Source organism: Meleagris gallopavo, chromosome 2, assembly GCF_000146605.3.
Source record: "Meleagris gallopavo isolate NT-WF06-2002-E0010 breed Aviagen turkey brand Nicholas breeding stock chromosome 2, Turkey_5.1, whole genome shotgun sequence".
Classification (NCBI taxonomy): Eukaryota; Metazoa; Chordata; class Aves; order Galliformes; family Phasianidae; genus Meleagris; species Meleagris gallopavo.
The window spans coordinates 96,068,143-96,091,266 of NC_015012.2; the positions used below are offsets into that span (position 1 = coordinate 96,068,143).

General features: G+C 37.0%; 1 protein-coding gene across 1 annotated transcript in view; it reads left to right on the forward strand.

Annotated features, from left to right (window-relative positions):
- The window catches only part of TRAPPC12 (trafficking protein particle complex 12), a 43,751-nt gene that overhangs the window by 12,934 nt on the left and 7,693 nt on the right, over positions 1–23,124 (forward strand). Inside the window, exons 5-7 of the mRNA XM_003204477.4 lie at positions 10,300–10,412; positions 15,565–15,637; positions 18,712–18,785. Coding sequence (XP_003204525.2) covers positions 10,300–10,412; positions 15,565–15,637; positions 18,712–18,785 — 260 coding nt within the window. The remainder of the gene's footprint in view (positions 1–10,299; positions 10,413–15,564; positions 15,638–18,711; positions 18,786–23,124) is intronic.

Consider the following 23,124-nt stretch of genomic DNA (forward strand, 5'->3'; position numbering starts at 1 on the left):
AACTACTGTAGCTTTTAGAGCACTCATCTTGGTAGTGTTAACTTTTCTGTAACTTACTGGTCTATTAATCAGAAACAAGTCCAAATTATCTCATAAAAAATGAAATGCCATTTTAATGTTTCCTTTTAATCCTTGGCTCTTTCAGAGACACACAGCATTATCAGTGGAATGGGCATGTTAGATTAGCTGGTAGGGCATAAGAGAGAGTTTATAAAGTATCATAAGGAGTGCAGAAGCAAAAGATGAATAAAAGGTCATATTTTAAAAGAAGTGAAATCAGAATATTTTTTTTTCTTTTCTCTGCAAAAAACTTACGGAAATAAGGATGCATGTACATTACAAACTGAATTTAAGCTTGCTGCACAAAAAAAACACTACAGCAGTAACTCCTCTCCCCCATCCCTCCCAGATGCTTGCTGTTGAGAAAATGGCTACTGTGTTGACTCCAGACAGGTATTTTTAATATTTTAATCTGATACAAAATACTGTCATCAGTTATTCTTGCTGTCAGGCACAGAATTGGGTAATCATATGGGCCAAACAGCAGTGTCCTTTTTTCCTCTTCGGAATTCCTACCTAGAAAAACTTGAAAATGCAAGACTTGCTAGCAAGAATTCTCCCTGTTAAAACTAGGGCTGATCTTTCCTTACAGATGTTGATGAGTGATGGCTGCCTTTACTATAAAATGTACACTCTCATTCAAGCAGAAAAAGTTCAATATAGGGAACAGAGAAAATTGAATTTGGAAGATTTAAATCCATAACAAAGCAATTGAAGATTTCAGTAGGAAATAAGACTGGTTTAATCTCTGGATCAAGCAGGAAAGATTGAGGAGTGAATTAACTAATTTCGCTGGCTAATACCAGGATCACAGTAGATTCTTCCCCTGCCCTCCCAGAATGTTGTGCACCTACAGGTGACAGAGATGACAAAAGGAAGAGACTGTAGAAATTGGGAAAGGAAGATTTTTTTAAAAATATTTGATATTAGAATCATGATAAAGAAAACGGTAGTGGAATCTCTGCACAGAATGACTGCAAATGCCATATAAAATGTCAGGACAATAAGAGAGGCTGGCAGCATTGCCAAAAGGAAAAGAAAGGAGTCCTGGGAGAGGAAAGTTAAACCAACCCTGCTCACCACGTTAAGTTGAATTGATACAAGAACATCTTCCACACCTCCTACTCTCACTTGGAATTTAAATTCTTTGAGGTATGCTCCTCTGTGATGAATGAATAAGGGACTATCTTCACTGCTATAAGAAGCACAGTTATAAGCTTTCCTTACTTCACACAGAAAACACGGAAAAAAAATTATGATTTATTACATCCCATACTATGGATATTTTGAATATAAAGAAATGATGACAAAAATAGTACATGTGTTACAATTAATGTGTACATTGTTTCTATCTATAGTCTCATTTCTTAAATTGTTTCTTAAGTGCTTACTCCATTTATATACCGTGATTCAAAATTAAGATACTGAATCTCTTGCTTTTATGCTTGTTACACCACATAATGATATGTAGTCTTACCAAACATCAGTGGATTCTGGATTCAAACTAATATATTTTAACCAAAATATATGAATGATTTATGTCTATTTTATTATTTAAATTAGCTAGTTAATGATGCATTTATAGTAATTTCCTTTTTCTGTTTCCAACCTTGGTGATTCTGTGATCTGTAATCCAGTACTGCATAGTTTACTGCTAGCCAGAACAGAATTGCTTTTTCTCTCTTACATCCTTGGGAGCAACATTTCCCTCTCCCTCTCCCCCCTCGAAGCTGTATTAGGAAGATTTGATAGCTGTTCCACATCTTAATGACGCTGTATTTATGTAAGATACGTACAGCCAGCAGGCTGATTCCAAGCAACTTTGACCTTATTTTCCTCACAGGTGATCAGGTGATTTTCCAGGTTGGTATGTTCCTCTTAAATATGAACTGAGACAGGGGTTGTATTTTTTTCCAGCTTAATAGTTTTAATATTTATGGTATGTAATGATGATGTGGAGTAGTTTCCTTGTACATCTCCTCAGTTTCTTTAAAAATAATCTGTTCTGTTGTTCCAGAGTTACCTTCCAGCTATGAAATCGGCTAATACAGATTAAATAAACACCACTCAAGTGTTGTGGTTCCAGATGGGTATTCAGAGTAGTCAAACTTGCAAATGCAATTTTTTCTAAGACAATATAGATAATTTAGAACTAAGAAATATATGTTAATCTTAAGAGCATAGAGTATTGCTAAAATTTTTAATTGTGCTTCCCTTCCTAAGGCTACATAGTCTCATTATAGGCAGTACCAGCTTCACAGAGTTATTCCTTAAAAGGGACGAAGTACCTCATTTCACAGTTCTACCTGAATACAGTTTTGAATGGATAAGGGAGTAGGGCAACCCTTTGTCATAAGGCAACTATTTCAGTTTTTGATTTGCTTTGGTTTTTAGCTTTTTTTTTTAAAAAATATTGTTTCTTTTAAGTATTCCTTGCTTCAAAGTAAATAACAACTCCAGATTGCTGAAGAAGTATTTTTGAAGACTTTCAGAACCAAATTTTAATTCAGAATGCCTTTTTATTTTTAGATCATATGCACTTAAACTTTGAATTATATGGAAATATGCAATTTCAGATAAAATTTAAAAAATGCTTTCTTCCAGTATCTAAAAGCATTCAAGTTCCTATCTCTTCTTCAGTCTTTCTAGACTTAAAGTAACAAACAAAAAAATAGAAACCAAATATTCTGTTGAATCTGGACTTCTAAGCTTACTTTTCATTAAAGGTCAGTACATCGTACACCTCCTGTGAGGTGTATGACAGTGCTGTTGTAGAAGTATCTAAAACGACGTGCATGTATATGCACATACATACACCTCTGTAAGTATATATCTGCATAAAGCAGAATGTCTTTTAAGATCTTCTGTGTTTCTCTTTTATCCAATGAAGGGAAGGGTTTGGGGTTTGTTGGTTTGTTTGTTTTTTAAGATCACAGAATGGCCTGGGTTGAAAAGGACCACAATGATCAACCCCCCCTGCTATGTGCAGGGTCACCAACCACCAGACCGGGCTGCCCAGAGTAGCCTGGGCTTGAATGCCTTCAGGGACGGGGCATCCACAACCTCCTTGGGCAACCTGTTTAAATAATAAATAAACATTTGCCTTGTTGCTACTTCCTTGATATTTAACATTTATTGAATAAGTTCTTGAAGACAGATCAGAATTTCTGGTAAAACTGCTGGCTGTTGGAATCCGCATTTTACTCATATAAAACAGATGCAGTTGAGGGTTTTAGTTTGATTTGCATGAGATGGTCTTTATAGTAGGACAGTTATGAAAATGTGCAGATATTTAAAAAAAATAGAAATTGAAATCTGTGGTCTTAGAAAATTCTATCTGATCTTGTTATTTTCTCCATTGGTTCCTATGCTGTTGGAGTAACCGTTTTCTTTTTTGGATATATATATTTTTTTTTTTACTTTCATTTTTACATTTTGAACGCTCATAATAATAGAATCATAGAATCGCAAGGTTGGAAACCTGCAAGATCATCTAGTCCAACCATCTTCCCACTACCTCTGCTACCACAAGCCTCTAAACCATATTTCATAGTCCATCATCCAGACGCCTCTTGAACACTGCCAGGGATGGCGACTCCACTATTTCCCTGAGCAGGCCATTCCAGTGTCTGACCACTCTCTGAGAGAAAAAGTTCTTCCTCATGTCTAACCTAAACCTCCCCTGATACAACTTGTGGCCGTTTCCTCGGGTCCTGTTTGTTGCTTGGGAGAAGAAGTCAAACCTCACCTCATCACAGCCTCCCTTCAGGAAGTTGTAGACTGCAGTTAGATCTCCTCTGAGCCTCCTCCAGACTAAGCAATCCGAGCTCCCTCAGCCGCTCCTATAAGACTTGAGTTCCAGGATAATATGTACTCTCATATGTATGAATGAGAGTAATTCGTACCCAAGTGACAATCAGATGTCATATTCTTTGGGGAAAAAAAAATGAGTCACTGTAGTTGGAACGGATAGCTAAAAAAAAGAATTGTCTTAAAATGACACTATTTTTCCATTATTAATTATAATGGATAAAATTACCGTGAATTCCTAAGCATGGTCAACAGAGGTGAAATGTATAACATCAAGGTAGAAATGCATTAAACTTCAAAGATGAAATTTCAATACATAACAGTAATTAGAGAGTAGTGCCTTTGTTGAAATCATCTAAACTCAGTCAGTATGGTTTTGCTATATAAGAAGGCGTTACTTCTTTGAGAAATCTGAGACATGAAAAAGAGCAAAAATCCATTCTCCAGTAGTTGCAAGTAAACATTTTAATTGTAAGATATTCTGCTTGTGTATAATATTTCCTTGAGATAGTATACATAAAAGCTGTATTGCCTTGTTAATTTAGTATTGAGTAAACTAGAGTAGAAGTTTCAATTTAAAATAACTTTGCAAATGTCATCCCATGCTAAAATCCTCTTAACCCCAGTGGGCTATTACATGTATTACATATGCACTTACACAGAAACCTTTTGGAAAGAAATTTGTGTTATACTCTGTGCCATAATTATGTAGCCTACCAGAAACCAAGCAGGTGAAAAACTTTCAGACTATATAATATTATTTTTTTCCCCTCAAATTACTTACTCTGGTAAGCACATTTATTTCTGTAATAGCTTGGTGTTAATGTACTCAATCTTTCTTTCTTGTTTTGTTTGTTCCCAGTGTGACTGTGTCTACTGAAGCAAGTATAGTTTTTTTTTTCCCTGCTGTTAATCTGCTTTTTAATTAAATTTTGTACTGAATTATACAACATTCCCTTTTGACCTTCATAACACTATTGTTATTGATCAACTAGGGTCATCAACAAATGGCGTACCTCTTCCCGACTCTGTTCTCTTGTTAACTAGATGATGTAAAGTGAAAATTACAGTGTTCTATAGACTCTCAGACATGGTTTACGGTCTGCTCTTTCCGTCTGGAATGCATCTATTCCCATCAGAAACAGTTTATTTGATATGCATATTATTGTTTCATCTGTTAACTTTTTCTTCCTTTTCTGTCTTAGTTGCAGTAAAATATTTATGTTCTGCTTGAGCAATTAGAACTTTAGAGAGGAGCTGGTATTTGGATCCTTGAATTTCTTCTCATCACAAAGTAAGCTGAGCAAATTCTCTTTCTCAGGATCAGAAAAGGAGGTGGGAGAAAAAAGAAATACTGCTATCTTCTTGCAGTCTGAAAAGTATGTCCTTAGTTCTTCATTATTTTGTAGTGGGCTTTGTCTCTTACTGTATGTTTTTATAGTTTATGGTACAATCTTAAAACAGTCTTGATAGTAACATGTGACTATAGTAGATGGCATTGTCTGATAGGTTCTGGCAGAGATCATGGGCTGATGTAGTCAGTATGAAATTCCTTCAGATTTCAGTATACAAGATGAGACCTAAAAGCCCTTATCTTGACAAATTTGCCACTAGGTTGGTCAAATAGGAATTAGTGAAGCCATGCTCATTATCCTGTATCACCTCACTGTCTGACATGTGCCTTAGCATAGCTTCCAGGAGGATTTGCTCTATGGTCTTTCGCAGCACAGAGGAGAGACTGACAGGTCAGTAGTTCACAGGGTCATCATTTTTACCCTTCTTAAAAATGAGTGTGATGTTGCCTTTTATTCCAGTCACCAGGGACTTCACCTGATTGCCACGACTTTTCAAATATCACTTAGAGTGGCTTGGTGACTATACCAGCCAGTTCCCTCAGGACTCTGGAATGCATCTCATCGGGATCCATAGACTTGTGGATGATCAGGCTCCTCAAGTAGTCATGAACCTGATCTACACTCACAGCAAGAGGGACATTGCTTTCTTAAGCACCTCCTTCTGAACTCTTTGTGGGCTGTGTGATGAGCAGTTACTAGGGAAGACCAAGGCAAAAAAGTTGTTGAATACCTCAGCCTTCTCTTTGTTGTTACCAGCTTGCCCCTGTCACTCACTATGGGATGCATCCTCTTGGACTTTTGTTTTCTGGTTGAGGTAACTGTAGAAGCCTTTCTGGTTCTTCTTGGCACCCCTTGCCAAGTTTAGTTCAAGCTCGGCCTTAGCTTTCTTGACCCCATCCCTACACAGCCTAGCAGCTTCCTTATATTCTTCTCACAATACCTGTCTCTGTTTCCACTGCCTGCACATTTTCTTCTTGCTTTCCAAGAGCAAGATGTCTGTCCAAAATATCAAACGCTTTTCAACATAGTTCAGTTTTTACCATTCTGGAGTGTCATTCAGCAAAATTTGCTGTGTGTCTAGGTTTTTTAGCAGCATCTCCATGTAGTACTTAACATTTTGTCATTGTTATGTGAAAAACATGCAGGAAGAATAATCTGTTAGAAAACTAAGTACCTATGTACTGAACAAATGAAATTATTGTTTGGTCACCTTTAAAAACATATGCATGTTTCACTTAATTGGTGAGTATTTTCTTTTGTAATTCAGTTTCTTACATTCTGTCTTGAATATGTATAGTTGTGTTTTTTTTAAGCAGAACTTGTGACAGTTACCTTTATAAGTTTCAACTCTGTTTCATCTGTCACCTGACACAGTTGAGAAATACTGGAAATACTGTGGGGTTTTTTAAATCAGAAGGATTGACTTCTGTGCCTTGCAAGACAGAGTGCAAGCTGTGTTTTGGTAGATTTGGGTGCAGTTTCTTTTTCCCTCTCCTTAATATATATTTTCAACCAGAGGAGCAGGCTTCTTCAGTTGTCTCTTAAGCAGAAAAGAGGCCAGAAGATGTGCCTTTGACATGACAGCTTGCCACATGATATAATAGCATTATAGACAACAGATTGAAGTATTGTTAATTCTTATGAGATCTGTTAAATTCTTAAATGAAAGTGTTGAAGTCAGCACTCTTATTTGATTGCTCTGTCCATTTTATCACTGAACTGAAGAGGCACTGGTGAAGATCACAAGAGGCCTATTACAGTTTACCTTTGCCTTTTTCATTTCCCATTCACCCCATGAAACTGCTGAGCTTTTTTTTTTAAACCCGTTGTGCTCTGTCTTCTCTTCCACCATGGTGCACACACAGGTCACCTTGCTGAGTCTTTTGATAGCAGAGGATCATAATCATCCACCTTCTGAAAAGGTTTTTGGTAGCTGGCTGATCCTTCTGACTACTGTAATAGAGTACAATAATAGATATAAGCAATGCAGTGATAGAATACATGAGTACACACTATTTTCTGTAGTTTTTTTTTCCTAGTTTTTACAAAACTGTAACCAGAAGTAACAGAGCTATTTTGATGAATGGATCTCTTCACATGTGTTTTGTATTAATGCTGTATAGTTTTTCCCAAGAGGTTTATGAAGTGTTATTGACACTTTAAATAAGTACTACTTATTGAAAGCTTTATCAAATCTAAAGTAAATTTAGGATCATTCTTTTTAACTAGTCATTCGCCCTACTAATGTAGGAACTAAATGAGGTGTATAATCCATACCTCAGATAATTTTGCTAAAACAGAGCTTACTTGGAGATGGGAACAATGGTAAATGGTAGTTTCATTTCTTTTTTTTTTTTTTTTTTCCCCATTACCACACTTTTGTGAGAACATGCAGAATAGTTTTGTGTGTGTTCTCTGATAAAATATTCTGCTATTCAGAAGGATTATAAGGAAACTGGGGAATAGGACAGAAATGCTGTTAAATATAATTTCAGCAGCCTCTCTAATCAGGCAGTAAGCAGCAGAAAGGGAGTGGTTGGATATGGTGGATGCTTACACACTAAATTACTTGCAGGGTACTAGTTATGTCACGAGTTTCAAAACAGAAGAAATGGATTCTACAGCTTTAATGCCTCCTGCATGAAGCAGTCATAAATTCTAGTTTGAGAAATCATTACACAGCCTACCCTTTACAGCGTGGGTCAGCTTCTTTGTGCTTTTGTTTGGTGAGATCTCTCATCACACTCGACGTACATACTAAGGAGCACGCTGGAATGCTTTTTAGTCACATACTTTAAAGGCAAATATTCAGTGGTTCAGAAATAAAAGATGATCAGTTCTGAATTCTTATCGCGGCTGAGGTCTTAGTTGCAATAGGGAATAAATCAGATTCCTGTGATGTCTGGTTGGTCTGGAGTTCCATTTATTATTCTCACATCCTCTGGCACCAATTTGGGTGATGTAGGTTGATAATGGGTTATTCCTTCCCATTGCCTGGGTCATAATCGCATGGTTTCATTCAACAATATATAAGATCAGTACTTCACAAAATATGCAATTCCAAAAAGTGCTTTACAAAAAAAATGCATAAGTTTTATTAAAATGGATAATGTGAGATATTTCATCTGCACTCCATTAAATATTCATCTATCTGTATGTTGAGCTGTTCTGTTACCAATTCACATTTTCTGTATGAATGTTTATTGAGTTGACCTTTTGCCACATTTTACAAGAGAACGGAATGTTACAGCCTTTTTCGGAGTTGAGAGTGCTGGAACACAGTCATTAATAAAAAATGTTGCTAAAACTTAAGATTCTTTACATTCTGTACATCACATTATCCAAAGCTTTACAACTTGAGCAAAACTTTTTTTTTTTTTTTACCTTTTTACTTAGAAATCCTGCAAAGCATAGCAATATATGCATATTCACATATTAGTGGCAAATCTACTTTCTCCAGAAGAGCAGTACCAAAATAGTTGGATTTGGGCACTGCTTATTAGCGGAATTATTGTTTCATGGCAGAATTAGAACTTGGTCAACAATAACCGTGGCAATGAAGGTAACAAGCCTGGGGTCAAGTTTGCTTCTGTAGATTTACCATGCAGATTCACAGCTTATGTCTGCCAAGCAATTTTACCATGGTTCTCTGGCTCATAATTTAATCTTACTTTTGCCATACTTTCCTTTGTTTCCCCACAACAAACACACACACACACTGACTGTCCCTTCACTTGTGTCACACTGAGTATAAGTTGAGATAAATATGTAAAACAGTTCACATTCTTTGTTACTTCTTCAATAACCTTTTTAATGTCTCTAGAAAGAAAGGCAGTTTTGTTTTCTTAATCTCTGTTCCACATATGATGATGCATGCAACTTGTGTGTACTTCCTTAAGGGAACACAGCAGGCATGGAAGCCACTGGGAATAGTTAGCTGTGGAAAAAGAGAATTTATGTAGATGTAATTGGCGTACTCTGAAGGTCATAATTAGTGAAAGAGGTTTGTGATGAAAATTTTGTCAACCTTTCAAAAAATGTCTAGAGGCAGTTACTCACTGTACATAGCATTTACCTCTTTGACATATAAGCCTGTTAAGAACAGGTGCAAAAATCTTTTTAAAAAGCTCCTGAGTCCTATTTGTGAGAAAAGATGAGGCAAGAGGTGAGTTGAGAAGGAAATCCCCTTAGAATATGTCTAAAGTAAGCAAATGTATTACATTAAAATATTACAATGGTAGCATGCAATTTTGCAAGGCTTTTTTCCCCAATTATACTTGCTCCTATTTTGTTGTTGTTGTTGATTTTTTTGTTGTTGTTAGTAGCAGTTTATGATCATGTTCAGCGTTATTCTCTGCATAAAGGAGATATGCAGTTATCTGAAAAACAAGGTACTGGGATTCCCTTAAGTTCCTAAAAACTGAAGTCAGCCAGGATGCTTGTAATCTCCAAGATGATTGTCTTTGGTAAATAGAATAATAAATATTAAAGCAAACTAATATTAAAATAAAGACATTTCTATTATGACAAGTGTATAAGGCTTTTACATGCCTGCATATTATGACTTTTTATCCTAATTCTTTTAAGACCTACAACTCCACCTTCATTCTTTTGCATTAATTGTAAGATATGCTCGCAGCAATAGTAGTAGTTTCAGTTGTAGCTGAAACATAAGTTCCATTTTTTCAGTCCTTTATTTTACTTGGTTTATTAAATTCTTTAATAAACATTTTACTTCCATGTATATCTTGTTCTTGAAAATTTGAATGAGGGACACTCTTTTCTTGCCTTCTTACTAGTGGTTATATATTTTTACACTCTTAAAACATGTATCATTTTAAATGTATTTAAATAAACATGAATATGTAAATATAACATTAATATTTAAAACATAACATTGCATGTTAAAGCTAGGAAAAAGGTTGTTATTTTCTTTCATCAGGAACAGAAAATAATATGAAGGTAAAATAGACTTTCTGTCATGTATACTTGTAAGAAATACCTTTGTGATGTAGGCAAATTGTGCACTGCTCATTATACCAAACACATTTAATGAAGTTAATTATGATTCTAGGTTCCATGGTTCCTTTCTCGATGCGAATTTTACATGCTGAACTTCCACAGTACCTCGGTAATCCTCAGGAATCACTTGATAGACTGCACAGTATGAAGATAATCTGCACCAAGGTAACAGATTCTCTGTGCACTGGCCTTTCTTGATATTAAGGAAGTATATTTTCTTGTCCTTGCAAAGAACATTGTTTCAACTCTGACATTTTTGGTCCCATCTTGATACAAATAAGGAACTCATTAATAGAACTAATTAAGTCTCTTCTATTTTATGATACAGCATCCTCCTTTCCTTTGCTTGATAGAGCAATGGAAGGTGGAGTTCTCTTGCTTTCTTTCTTTTGCCAGACAAGACACAGAGGACAGTATGCAGACATGTTCAAGGACAAGTAGGAGAGTTTATTTCCTCACTTAGCAGCATCTAGCTAGCTCAAAACAGTTGTTAATCATAAAATCATGAGATTTTTGGGTTGAAAAGGACCTTAAAGATTCATCTAGTTCCAAACTCCTGCTGTGGGAATGGTTGGCAACCACCAGATCAGGCTGCCCAGGGTCCCATCCATGAAAGCCAGGTTGTATGGGGCCCCATCAGCCTTCATGGATAGGGCATCCACAACTTCTCTGGGCAACCAGTTCCAGTGCCTCACCACTCTTTGCAGTAAAGAATTTCTTCCTTATGTCTAAGGCTACCTTTTTTAGTTTAAAACTGTTACTCCTTGTCCTGTTACTACACTCTTGTGTGTCACTACACATAAAGAGTCTTCTTAGTTTTCATGTAGACATCTTTATGGCCACTATAAGGTCTCCCTGAAGCCTTCTCCTCTCCAGACTGAACAAGCCCATCTCCCTCAGTCTTTCTTCATAGGAGAAGTGCATGAGCACTCTGATCATATTTACAGCCCTCCTCTGGACCTGCTTCAGCAGCTCCATGTCTTTTTTGTTCTAAGCATCCTAGATAGTACTCCAAGTAGGGGCTCACAAGAATGAAGTGCAGGAATGATCAGAATCTCAGCTCCATCCTTCAGAAATAAACTGGATAGCTGGTTTTGGAGATGGCAGTCATTTGGGAGTATAAGTCAAACTGCTGAGCTTGGTTTTGGGATTGTGTTTTTTTTGTTTGTTTGTTTTAAAAGACTACTATAGAATTAAGAGTGTGAAAAAGGACAGTTTGTAAATAAAAATATATTTTTATAAGATAATTGATGATAATTTAACCATTCCAAATCATGTAGGGTTATCTGGAAAACCCATTGTTTAGATATATGCTTTGTGGGTTTTTTTTAATGTAAAATGCTATTTGTCTAATAAACAAGATCTCACCAGGAATGTTCAAGAATAAAGCACAAGAATAAAGCTTACAAAAACCCATGGCATAACCAAGAAAATAATATAAAGAATGTACACATTAATCTTAATATTTAAATATGATGCTTGAGAACCATTTGGGTTGTAACAGAATTAATTGGGGAGCTTTCAACCAAAAACCTCTAGTGTTTTACTTCCCTACTTTAAAAAGTGGAAAAATAATCTTCGGTCATCCTTATTTACAGAAGGGCATAGGAATAGTCATTATGTAAATGAGATGATCTTGGAGTCATAAAAATTGAGAGAGAGAAAAGACCTATTAGCTCACCTAGTCTGTCTCTGTGCAATGCAAGGTTGTTTTCCAGTTTTTAATGAGCCAGCCTGTGGAGCTGAGGCCACTTCCCCTGGGAGGCTATTCCAGGCTAATGCTAATGCATTCTTATCGTAAGAAAATTTGTCTTCCTATTTTGTTTCTCTTCCTTAACGTGATTGTGTTATTCCTACATGATACCTCTTTTTAACCTCCTAAATTCCCTCCTGCTTTTTGTTTTACACGTGCTGCAGATGCTTGATTAGCTATTCAACTTTAAGATCTAACCATATTTCCTTTGTCACTATTTTGGTAACTCAGTCTCTTCAGCCCCCATCCTACTTATATATTTCTGAACCAAATTGGAGGCTGAAATGAAAAACATATTTTTTGTTTTCCCTGTAAAGGCAATAGCGTTTTTATTTTTTCCAGTATCCCTGCAAATTTATGATCATGATCTGATCCGATATTTTACATCTCTTGCTTATAGGTTCAACATTTAAGAGTGAAAAAATCTGTAATGCAGAAGGCCTAATACATTTTGGGGGAGGAATTAAGTGAAATAGTTTTCGTCCTGTGTTATTGCTGGTCTCCCTAATGTGGATTGCCACAGTGAGTTGTTGACCTTAAGTAAATGGACTCCAAGCAGTCCAAACAGTAAGAGTAACAATAGTAATTCAGGTCATAGAATATTTTGTTCTTTTCCAGTGTTCATTTTAAAACATAGATACAATTATTTAATGCTAATTCTGCTGAGGACTTGCTAATAAATGCTTATCCAGAGACCAAAATGTGAAAAGGACAACAATCAGGCTTGAACTAAACTCTTCCCTTGTTTGTGCTTGTCTTCTAGCTGAATGAGGGAGAGCTCCATAAATTACATGTATCCCACAGGGTGATGTATTTTGATTTTAACCCTAATCCTTCAAGTATTTGAAGTACTGTGCTCTCCACCAGCTGGGTGGAGTAGTGGCAGGTGGGTTAACAGTCTTGCTTCCTGAAAAAGCCTTTGCAACTGTTACCCTTGCAAAACTTTCCAAAATCCAAAATGCTACTCAACCATCTGCCACTCCCTCTGCAGTTCCATACTCTTCTTTACGAGGAGTTGTGTCCCTTCCTGCACGCACTCCACATATCTCGCACCCTTTGTTTTAATTTAGGTTGATGAATTTTCAGTCTTTTAAGTACAGATTGCTTTTCCTCTCTATTTTCATTCAGCTTCCAGTTCTGGTTCAGTTACTTTGAACACATAAGTATTCTGTGTCTCATATATAATTTCAGTCTGGGGATCTGATATCTGATCCCTTATTTGATGAGTTTGTTGAAATAATGAGGCTGAATACCCAAAACACAATTCCAGAAGCACCCTAAAAAAGATTATTTTGAGTAAGAAGCAAATGCTGATGAAAAGTTGTGGAAGAAGGAAGAAATTATTGAAAGGAGATACATAGGACAGGAAGGTAGGAATGCAGATGATAGTGTGTGTAGATTAGTGGTTGCAGCATACAGTCTATTGATAGGGGATGGAACAGAAGTCTTGGTGAAACAGTCCTGGCCAGTGAAACTAATGAGTGTGTGTTTATAAATATTTTGAACATAAAACCATAGGTCATGTATACGTCTTGTTTAAAATTGATAGTAGAACTGTTCAGTGCTATGTCTTTACGTTTGAAACAAGGATATTTGGAGATAGACCATATGATACAGCTAGAGTAAATAGTTCTCCATCTGTGGAAAAGCAGGACGAGGGTATCTGTTAAAATTAAGGATTTCATGTCATCTAATCCGGACAACTTACAATAAGAAGCTACCTGAATCATTAATGTTGTTATTAAACAACTTATGGAAAATTGAGGAAATGCCCTAATACTGAAAGACTGCAGATGATTTCCTACACGTAAGGAAAGGCAAAAGGAGAAAAACCTAGGGAATAAACCAATTAGCCTCAAATCAGCCCCGAGTTCTGTTTTAATTACGTTGAGCTTGAGGTGACAGCCAGATATCCCCAGGTAATATCACTGAATGTTTAATGTAGTATTCTAATTGTATGTTAATATCTAATTATTTCTTTTCTGATGATATTAGTCAGGGCATTTTCAGATAAAGGCTTTCTCAAACAAACCTATTGTCTTTTTAAACAAGAAAATATATGTTTCATTGTTGGAGGCACCTTGTTATATTAAGACTATCTCAAGGGTAAGAATACTGAGTCTTGCTGAGAAGGAGACCTGATCACTAGCTGTTTTCCAAGGGAAGAGGCAGAGGATGTTTTTTGGGGGAAAATAGATGGTAGGATGTTTGTGGCCTGTAGAAGACAAGGTCGTCTTCTTTACGCACTTGGTGTTTCAATTTTAAGTGTTGTCCAAATTTCTACACTGTTAGACAGATTGGGTCTGGGATTCAGTCTTAGAGATATGCCACTATGATCTCATGATTTGCCACCTATCAACTGCACAGTGATGTCTGTGCAATTGTTTGCTTGTAGGCTCTCAAAATTTGTATCCAATTTTATAGCACCTAACTAAGCTTTCACTCTGGTCTCTGAAAAGAGGTTGGTATCTCTCAGAGCAATTCCTTTCCACCTTAAGATGGCATCAACTCACTTCCTGGAGGTCCGGATTGCTCTCCATTCACTACAGAAAGTACCAACACACTGTCTGAGGCCAGATTAATTCTGCCTCTTTTTGCTTTTGAGTATTTCCTATGGTTTTTTTAAGTGTTTGTTTACAAACCACTGAGCATAACTGGAGTGTTTTGCTGGTGAGGAAAACAACAATTTTTCTTATCCTGATGGAAGCTCTGTTTTTGAAAGTGCGCTCGGCCCCAGACAAGGATATGTCTTATATTTCACTAATTGCCTATCCACAGTGGCTGATTAAATAGCAATGGCTTTAATGGGTTTTTGAAGGAAATCTCAAGCAGAGTTCTATAACCAAAGTTATAAATCTCTAGAAGGACAAATGGAGTGGTTTGTGGGAAAAGAGAGAACAGATTTGGAGAAACTGCAATGGAATTACAGAATGGAAAGTTGACCTGCATTTCAAATGGAACTTTATATACACATTTTTTAAGTGTGTAAGACACGAGCTTCATTAAGTGCATATTCTCTTTCTCCCAATAATGTAACAAATTTCATTCACTCAACAATTCGGATGATTTAAAATCCACAGTAAATAAAGGGAAGCAATAGAACCCAAATTTTGAGAAGAGAATTGGAATAAGACCCAATACTTCATTAAGGACAAAAGGAACAAGCTGTTTCTGAAACCAGAGCCCACAGTTAGGATGGGAGAGTTAGGAGAAGATGGCTTTCTGAGAAAAATCAACTTGATGTTCTTTCTGGTCTTTAACATTCATACTCTGGTGAAACATATTTCGTGTTTTGCTTAACAAAATGTGTATGGTCCTTGAGCGTGCTGACATTTAATGTTCTGCAAGTATCATAAACCTGAACTCTAACATCCTTCTACCATACAATGGCTTTCTTTGTGCAATTTATCTAGCTACGGTAATAATCAGTAATTTTGAACTGCATCTAGGTGAAACATTTCTGCTTGAATTGGTTTTCATGTCGACTGTCATTTGTAGATAATTTGCATTTAATACATAGCACTGCTAAAACTCATGTTAGTTACTCTAAAAAATTTACTACAGATACTAGAAAATTTGGAACAAGGCTTAGCTGAAGATGGAAGTATGACTAACATTACACAGGAGAACAGACAAGGTATGTATTCTTTAAACATTTTTTCACAGGCAGTATGGTTTTATCACTTGCCTAAGCATGCTGAAAGTTTTCACAAGGCTGCCCCAGAGTTGTTAAAGCAGTTTTTTTGTTACCTCATGGCATACTCGGCATCTAAAATGATACACTTCTACTTTTATTTGCTAGAATTAATTTCACACTTTTACCCATGATCAAACTGATGCACTAAATCAGTTTCTTTTTTCCCACTTAGGAGAAACAAAGAAGATGGCTGCCATTCTTTAGTAATGCATGTAGAAGCGTATTACTGCCACAGTTAGATCAGTGTTTCATATTCATTGTTGCCTCATTGGATCCTCTCATTCCTCTATCTAAAAGTTAGGGAATTTCTCTACATTTCCTGCTGTCGTGCATTGGCTATGCTTGCCTGGGATGTTTCTGTACAGGTGTCTAATCTCAGTGCAACTGTGTGGTACTTGGTGAGTCAAGCCTGTCACTTATTAAAATGAATTTCAGATCTACATTATTTTCAGATCTACATCTACATTATTTTCATCATTTTTTATGAAATTATGTGGATTTTTTTTTTCCTATTCCTTCTATCTTAGCTGTTTAACTTCAATAGTGGAGGATACATTACTGCATAAAGGTCATCCGGATAAATTGGTTGTCCAAGCATCTTTTTTTCTTTTTTTAATGGAATTTATACTAATGAGGTAATTTGTGTGCGCTTAAGAATTGAAGACAAGATGATATTTTAGGCGTAGTTAATGGATTAGGTGAACCACTCACGGTGCCTAGCAATATGGACATTAAAAATATCATACCGTTCAGCTTCTGCTAACAGTCTGAAGAAATCTTACCAACTTCTTTCTGTGATAACATGATACATGGAAATAGCATGAAGAATGTGAGAAGTTAAGATTTGCTTCTGAGGTGGGAAGTGGCCAGATATAGCTGTTAGCAGAGTAATCATTTATTATGAACAAATCCCTAAAACTGTCTGCATGGAGTGGAGCAGACCTGTCTTCAAGTTCTGGCCTTCAAGTTTGGCTGGACATAAAGCACTTTCAGTGTGTCACTGTACTCCACTAAAACACCATCTAGTTATGCCCTAAGAAAGTTACTGCATGTGTGAGCAGTGTATGTCGCAAAGGCTTTTGCTCTTCTCAAAAAGAGTTAGGAAAAAGTAGAGAGAGAATCTGATATTTAATGTTAATGCACAGTATCAGTCTGTTTTTCTCTCCCTTTATCTGCTAATCTTCTTGCCTCTGTGTGGTTACCTCATTTTCCTATTACCTTTCTACTCCACTTTTGTCCCTTATATCCTCGTATTTTTTTCTTTTCCTCTGTGCCTTTAAAATCAAGAGTCAGATCCCCTTTTAGGGCACAGGGGCTTTTTTCTTAGCTGTGTCATAATCTTGTGTCCTGCAGGCATGTGAGTTTCTGGCTCCTCAGTGCTGCTCCTTCAGAGCTGAGAAGAGCTCAGAAGGAGGGATGGGGTAAAAGGCAGCAGCTGCTGGTTGCCAGGGGACAAGGCTGCTGAAGCTGTCCTGTTTGTGGGAACTGCTGACTGCTGTTGTCAATGAAAGCCATGTCTGCTCCCTGTCTGCTCCTTTACTGCATTTGAAGCTACAGGAGGCTGATAACGGTTTTTTTGTTACTTTTTTTCCCATGCAAGGCCAAGCTGAAGCAAAACTTAGGAAATTTGTTTGAAGGCAGCCATCCTTCCTTATGGGGATTATGCTTAGTGACTAGTTTCCTTACTGATGGTGTAAGAAGGTGCCACACCAGTCAGTTCATCATATACATCTCCTCTGGTCTGAAACAAAGCACCTCATCTGGCAGTTTTACAACAGGAGGAGAGATAGAGCATCGCATCGCCTGCCTGATAATGCATTATATAAGATGCCAGTTTTACAAGTTAGCACACAGGAATCCTGTTGAAATGGATGGCAGTATGAAGTACAGAGCCCTCCATAAATAACAAAAATAAACGTTTGGATTGTAAGTGTGCCTGAAAGGACCTGCAAGTGGTTTTTTCAGGCATTGCACAATGAACTGGTGTTGGGTTTTCAATTTTCTTTACTGCTTCACAGGTTTTCCTTTGCCCCCTTCTGCCAATCATAAAGGAGTTTTTTAGGATGAGAAGCAAAGAGGAGTGGACATGCCACCAGATTCTCTTATTTGTAATGGCACTTATGTGTGTTAAAAAAATTTATCTGTGCAAGCTGCCTAGGCTACAGTATGGATGCAGACGAGTGGTCTCCGTTATCCCAATCTCATAGAAAATGCCCTTTCGCCCTTTCCCTCCTCAAATCATTACAGTGACCTTGACAGCTGATTGAATGAGACCCATTTATTTTCCAAATGCACTGAATGAATGCTCCTCATGTTTATTTTGAGGATTAGAGGAATATTTCTAGCATTGATCTAGTGAAATAGATCAAGAAAAATAGGGATCTTTATGGACTGTTCTCTTAAAACATCAGGAGTCTGTCTGCAGGGCAAGAGAGAAGAACCTACTGCTGCAGCTTTTAATGCCTGCAAGCTCCAGGAGCGTGGGGAAAGCAGACAGGCTTGGCAGATTTCTTCCTGCATAGCTCTAAGCCAGAGGCAAGCACAAATAGTCCCAGATCCAGACAGTTCTCACCCTGCAAGCTTTGGCTCTGAAATGCCATTAGCTTTGTTTGATTTTTGAGTTTATCACATGTAGTCCTGTAGATGATGTGTTTTTAAATTGATGCTCATTATCAATTTAATCTTCTTATGCACCTTTTGTTCTTGAATTGGAAAATACGTGGCTTCTTGCAGCGCTTGATGCTTGGCTTGAGCTCAAGGCTGAGCGGCTGTCTGTTGCTCTGCATTGTGCCATCGTGTACGGTCCCCAGAACCGTGTGAGTAATTCCCTCAGAGAGATGCAGCATTTCTGTCTGATGATGCAGCAGAGCTGAGAATTATAAATTCTAGGCTAAAACCCAGTGATGTTAACAAGGGGGATCTTTCAGAATCGTAATTCATAGGACCGATAATTGATTGCAGAAAAGAACCTCTAATTTATTTGTGCAAATTCACAAGCTGCTCTTATTTTGCAGCCTCTGTTCAGCTGTGGAGGTCACGTCTGGGCCGGGTGATGTACTCCATGGCAAACTGTCTGCTAATGATGAAGGTACGTGGGTGGCAGCAGCTGCAGAGGTACCGTATATTCCAGAATAGAACGTTGGAGAAAGTGCCGGGGAATTACTGGTGTGTAGATAAGGGAAGACTACCTGACTGTACTTGGAGGCTTTGCATAGTGAAGAATTAATTAGACTTAATAATGCCTTATTTAATAGATAGCTATTTGCAGTAATGCTCTTTGGGAACATATCTACTTATTTCTCCCAAAATCATCCTGGAGAGTGTGCAATAACAGTAGAAAATTTGCATTTTTAAATTGAATTTTTCAAACACTTAACTAAATGCTGTAATTAAAAGCAATTATGTGCTCTTTTTCAAAGTGTGCACTAATAACATTGCTCTGTTTGTGTGCATTATTAATACTATAGACACTGTATATGATGAGATCCAGAACATCTAAATACATCTTTCCTATCTCAGCTGTAAGATATCTTCTTTCAAGTTTAAATCCTTACTAATAGGTGGAAGGAAAAAGAAGGGAATAAAAGGAAAAGTATCTGGCTAGCACTGTTTTGTTTTGTTTCTCTCTTGACTCCCCGTAACTCTTTAAGACCCTTCTGGTGCATTTGGTGGAGCACAAGCTTCTCCTTGTGTTCAGCAAGCAGAAGAAATAAAACCATTTCTGCCATTCACCTCATGCTCGGGGAAATAGGTTTATCACCATCCTAGGCTTGCAACAAACTGCTGTTATGCAGAGCTTAACTGTGCTTCACAAATTAATTAACAGCACAGACTCAGAGCAGTACTGTCAGCACTATAATCTTCACAGACCACAATTTGCACTCCCTGCCCCCTGTTGTTTGATTGCCCAAGGTCATGCCAAATCTGACGTTCACAAAGCTGCTTTCCAAACTAGGCTTCCTTGATGCTCCATTCATAATATGAATGTAGTAACTTAGAAAGCACGCTTTTCAGGTAAGATACAGTTACCAAACACTCCCTTACATGAATTGTAATATGCTTTTTATGTGAATTAGAGAAAAAAGGAAATTTCTATTTGTAGTTACATTGTAATCAAATGATTTCTGTCTTGAATAGATGCAATTGTCCATTAAACCTTCAGTATTTTAACAAATCGATAAGCATTTGTTTTGAAGTAGGCACTTGACATAGGTTCAGTTCTTAAGGAATGTCCTTTTTCACTAGGCAAGTAGAGAAAAGCACAAGTTGCCATCTCAAACAAAGCAGAGTGCAGAAATAAGAAAATGTAATAAGTTGTTTCAATTTCACTTTACTTTTGGCTGTGATTTCTTCTAATGTTTTCAGTGCTTTCCTTCTCGTGTACACACCAATCCAAGTGCATGCACTGTTCTCATCTTCCTTCTGATTTGATCCTTTTAGTGCTGTTTTCTGCTAGCAGTATAAATACATTTGTGAATACCAGTTAGCACCTTTTTGGGAATGGTACTTCAGAAATACTGCAGCTCAGATACTTCCTGAGATCAGTTTTATTTAGGGCCTCACAGATGTCAATTTAGAAAATGACATTTCAGCTGTAAGCTCCAGATTACCTACAACTGCATGTTTAGGTGTAATTACTCCCCTCTGAAATTTGCATCTCAGTGTTGGCTGTGGAGCAGTTGTGAGTATCACAGTTTTTAGACATATCCCTGTACAGGCAGGTAGAGAGTCTTAAAGATTTTTGTACACAGCCGTCTTGCATTTAAAATCACAGCAGGGCATCAACTTAATTTATTCTGCCTGCGTGACAGATCTTCAGTGAAATAATTGTATTGCCTAATTATGAACTTACTAATTTTAAGACCATTCTAACAACCAGCAATACTGCAATCATCTTCTCCACCTTCCAGTGTATTCAGAGCATTCAGTTTAAAACAATTCCTTCAAATAATCTTTTAACACAATTCTTTTAATTCTCCCATGAACAATTATATTAATTGAACGGCATTCCACCTCTACCATTTATTTTTGCTGTTGTGTAAGACACTTTAAAAACTGAGCATTTTATTCAAGTATATGTAATAATTTGAAAAAAATGGTGTTCATTCTCCAAGTCAGTGCCATCTATTGCCATCTAGTGAACGTTTATGAAACTGCAGTGTGGTCATACTCCAGTACTGTTGGGTAGCTTGTGCTACTAGATTAATAAGAATCATTATTTAAAGGAAAAACAATTAGAACGGTGGTATATAAAGAATCTGATTATTTTTATTGACCTTTTTTCTTTGTTCAGCAAACTTCAGTAGTATTAAGTAGGGAACAGTCTTGTCAGAACTGACTCTTCAAAATTAAACAGAGCAAACAAATATAAGATCAGATGTTGCACCTATAGCTCTTTAAATCTGTTCCACTTCTCCTCAAAGCCAATTAGATTTATTTGATGTCTTCTGTCTTTTGTGTTACTTATCTGAGTCAAGGAATTCTCTTTATATAGCACAGTAATTTTTATCTATTAAAATATGTAATTTGGCCTCTTTAGTTTCATAGCTAAACATCTCATTTAATTGTTGAGGTGGTACATTGTTTTGAAAATTGTGCATGAGGTGCAAATCCAATTTTACCAGGCTTGCCCACAAACCAACGAATCGCAAGTCTCCTTCCTAATCACAAGCCTCCTTTGCCCTGGGGCCATATCTTCTAGGCACTGAATTCTACCTGCTTAGCCCTCTACCTGTGTGAAAGACACTGCTGTTCAGTAGCATTTTAAGGCAGTCTCACTGCATGTAAGACTATATGTAGATTTTCTGTTCGCCCTCTTTCCTTTGAACAACATTTCTCAGACATATTCTAGCATCCTTCTATACACAACTTAGTGTGGTGACTTAACTAAGTGACAAGTTAAAGAAATGGTGGATGTCAGTCATGGCAACTAAATCAGCTTTTACATGCTCATGTACAGGGGGAAAATTAAGAGGTGGAAATACAGCAGGCAGGCAAGGAGAGACAAGTTAACGTGCATCACTGTAGACTTTCATTTACAAGAACTGTGGGCTTAAGTCGCTATGGAACTGCTCCCTGAATATAGCAACGTGAGAGAACATTCATTTAAAATGCAGCTGATGATGTGCATTGCTTCATTTCAACAATGTAATTGCAAAATGTCTGTCATTTTAGTAAATCATCATGGAAGTGTTTTAAGAACTTTTTAAAGTTCTTTTCATCTGAGCTAAAATTGCTTTTGACATTATCTTATCAGACTTCTACCTCTCAGAGGAATAAATACTTAAGTACTTTCCATATATATTATAAATGCACTCTAATTAAAGGCATGTTTTGCATTTTGTAGGATTTTTTGTCAGTGTTGTCTTAGCTTTTGTAAAAAGCCTTGGAATCATTTTTAATTTGGGTCTAAATACAATTAAAACTGTACAAAGGAGGCGACAGCACCTTGTACCGACGATGCAAAGGACTGATGCATGAGGACTTTGTTTTCTTTATGATATAAAGTAAGAAGACTGAATCGTGTATTTGCCTGACTGCTGCAGTATGAGTCTCTGGGTTCATAACGCTATGAATCTCTGCTTTCATAACTCTTCCCCAAGTGCAGCAGGTAGAGAGGAAGGATAAGTTATCCCTGCCCTCTTTTCCCAAAATACACTTTATGTACTGCAGAGTTTGTATAACTAAAGCTGATTTTGGTCTATGGTTTCTGAACCTAATACCAGCATTCTGCACATCATGATCATTTATGCTTATTTTTAAATATCTTATAATAAATAATTTAAGTGCTTGAAGTGAGGTTGGAAAAACACAATAATGTAAAATGTGGTGACCATTAAAGGAAATAGAGTTAGACTACAGTGCATCAGAATAAAACCAGCCCCGCGTGCCGTTTTTGTGTCAGTGGATCCAGTGCCTTGATGGAACTTTCTTTGGATGAGTTTACTGAATTATAAAGCAACAGGCCCACTCTCATTCATATCCAGAACTGTGTAACTTTTCTTCTTTTGAGATTTCCTATGAAAGGTGTGGAAAATCTGAAAGGTCGCTGTTTGTAGAGGAGAAGGGACAAGACAGTGATAATCTATCAACTCCACCTTTATGTTTTAAGATCACAAACTGCATTGCTGGGTTTTTTAGTGCTGGTACTGAATACTAGTACTGAATACTGAAACATGTATTAAGCAGGGCTCCACTTTCCTGGGAGGGCCTCTCATTTATCACTCTCACAGATAGCTGTTCTTTTACCATGTCTTATTAGCAAAGCTGGGAATTAAAACCTGGCCTCTACTATATAGCACAACATCTCATCTGCTTTACAAATGCTCCTTCAGAAGGATTGTCAGATAGGGTGTTTTTACAGCATACCACAAATAGGATAGTTCTGGCAGTATATGGGGTACTCTCTAAATCCTACTGCTGCCTCC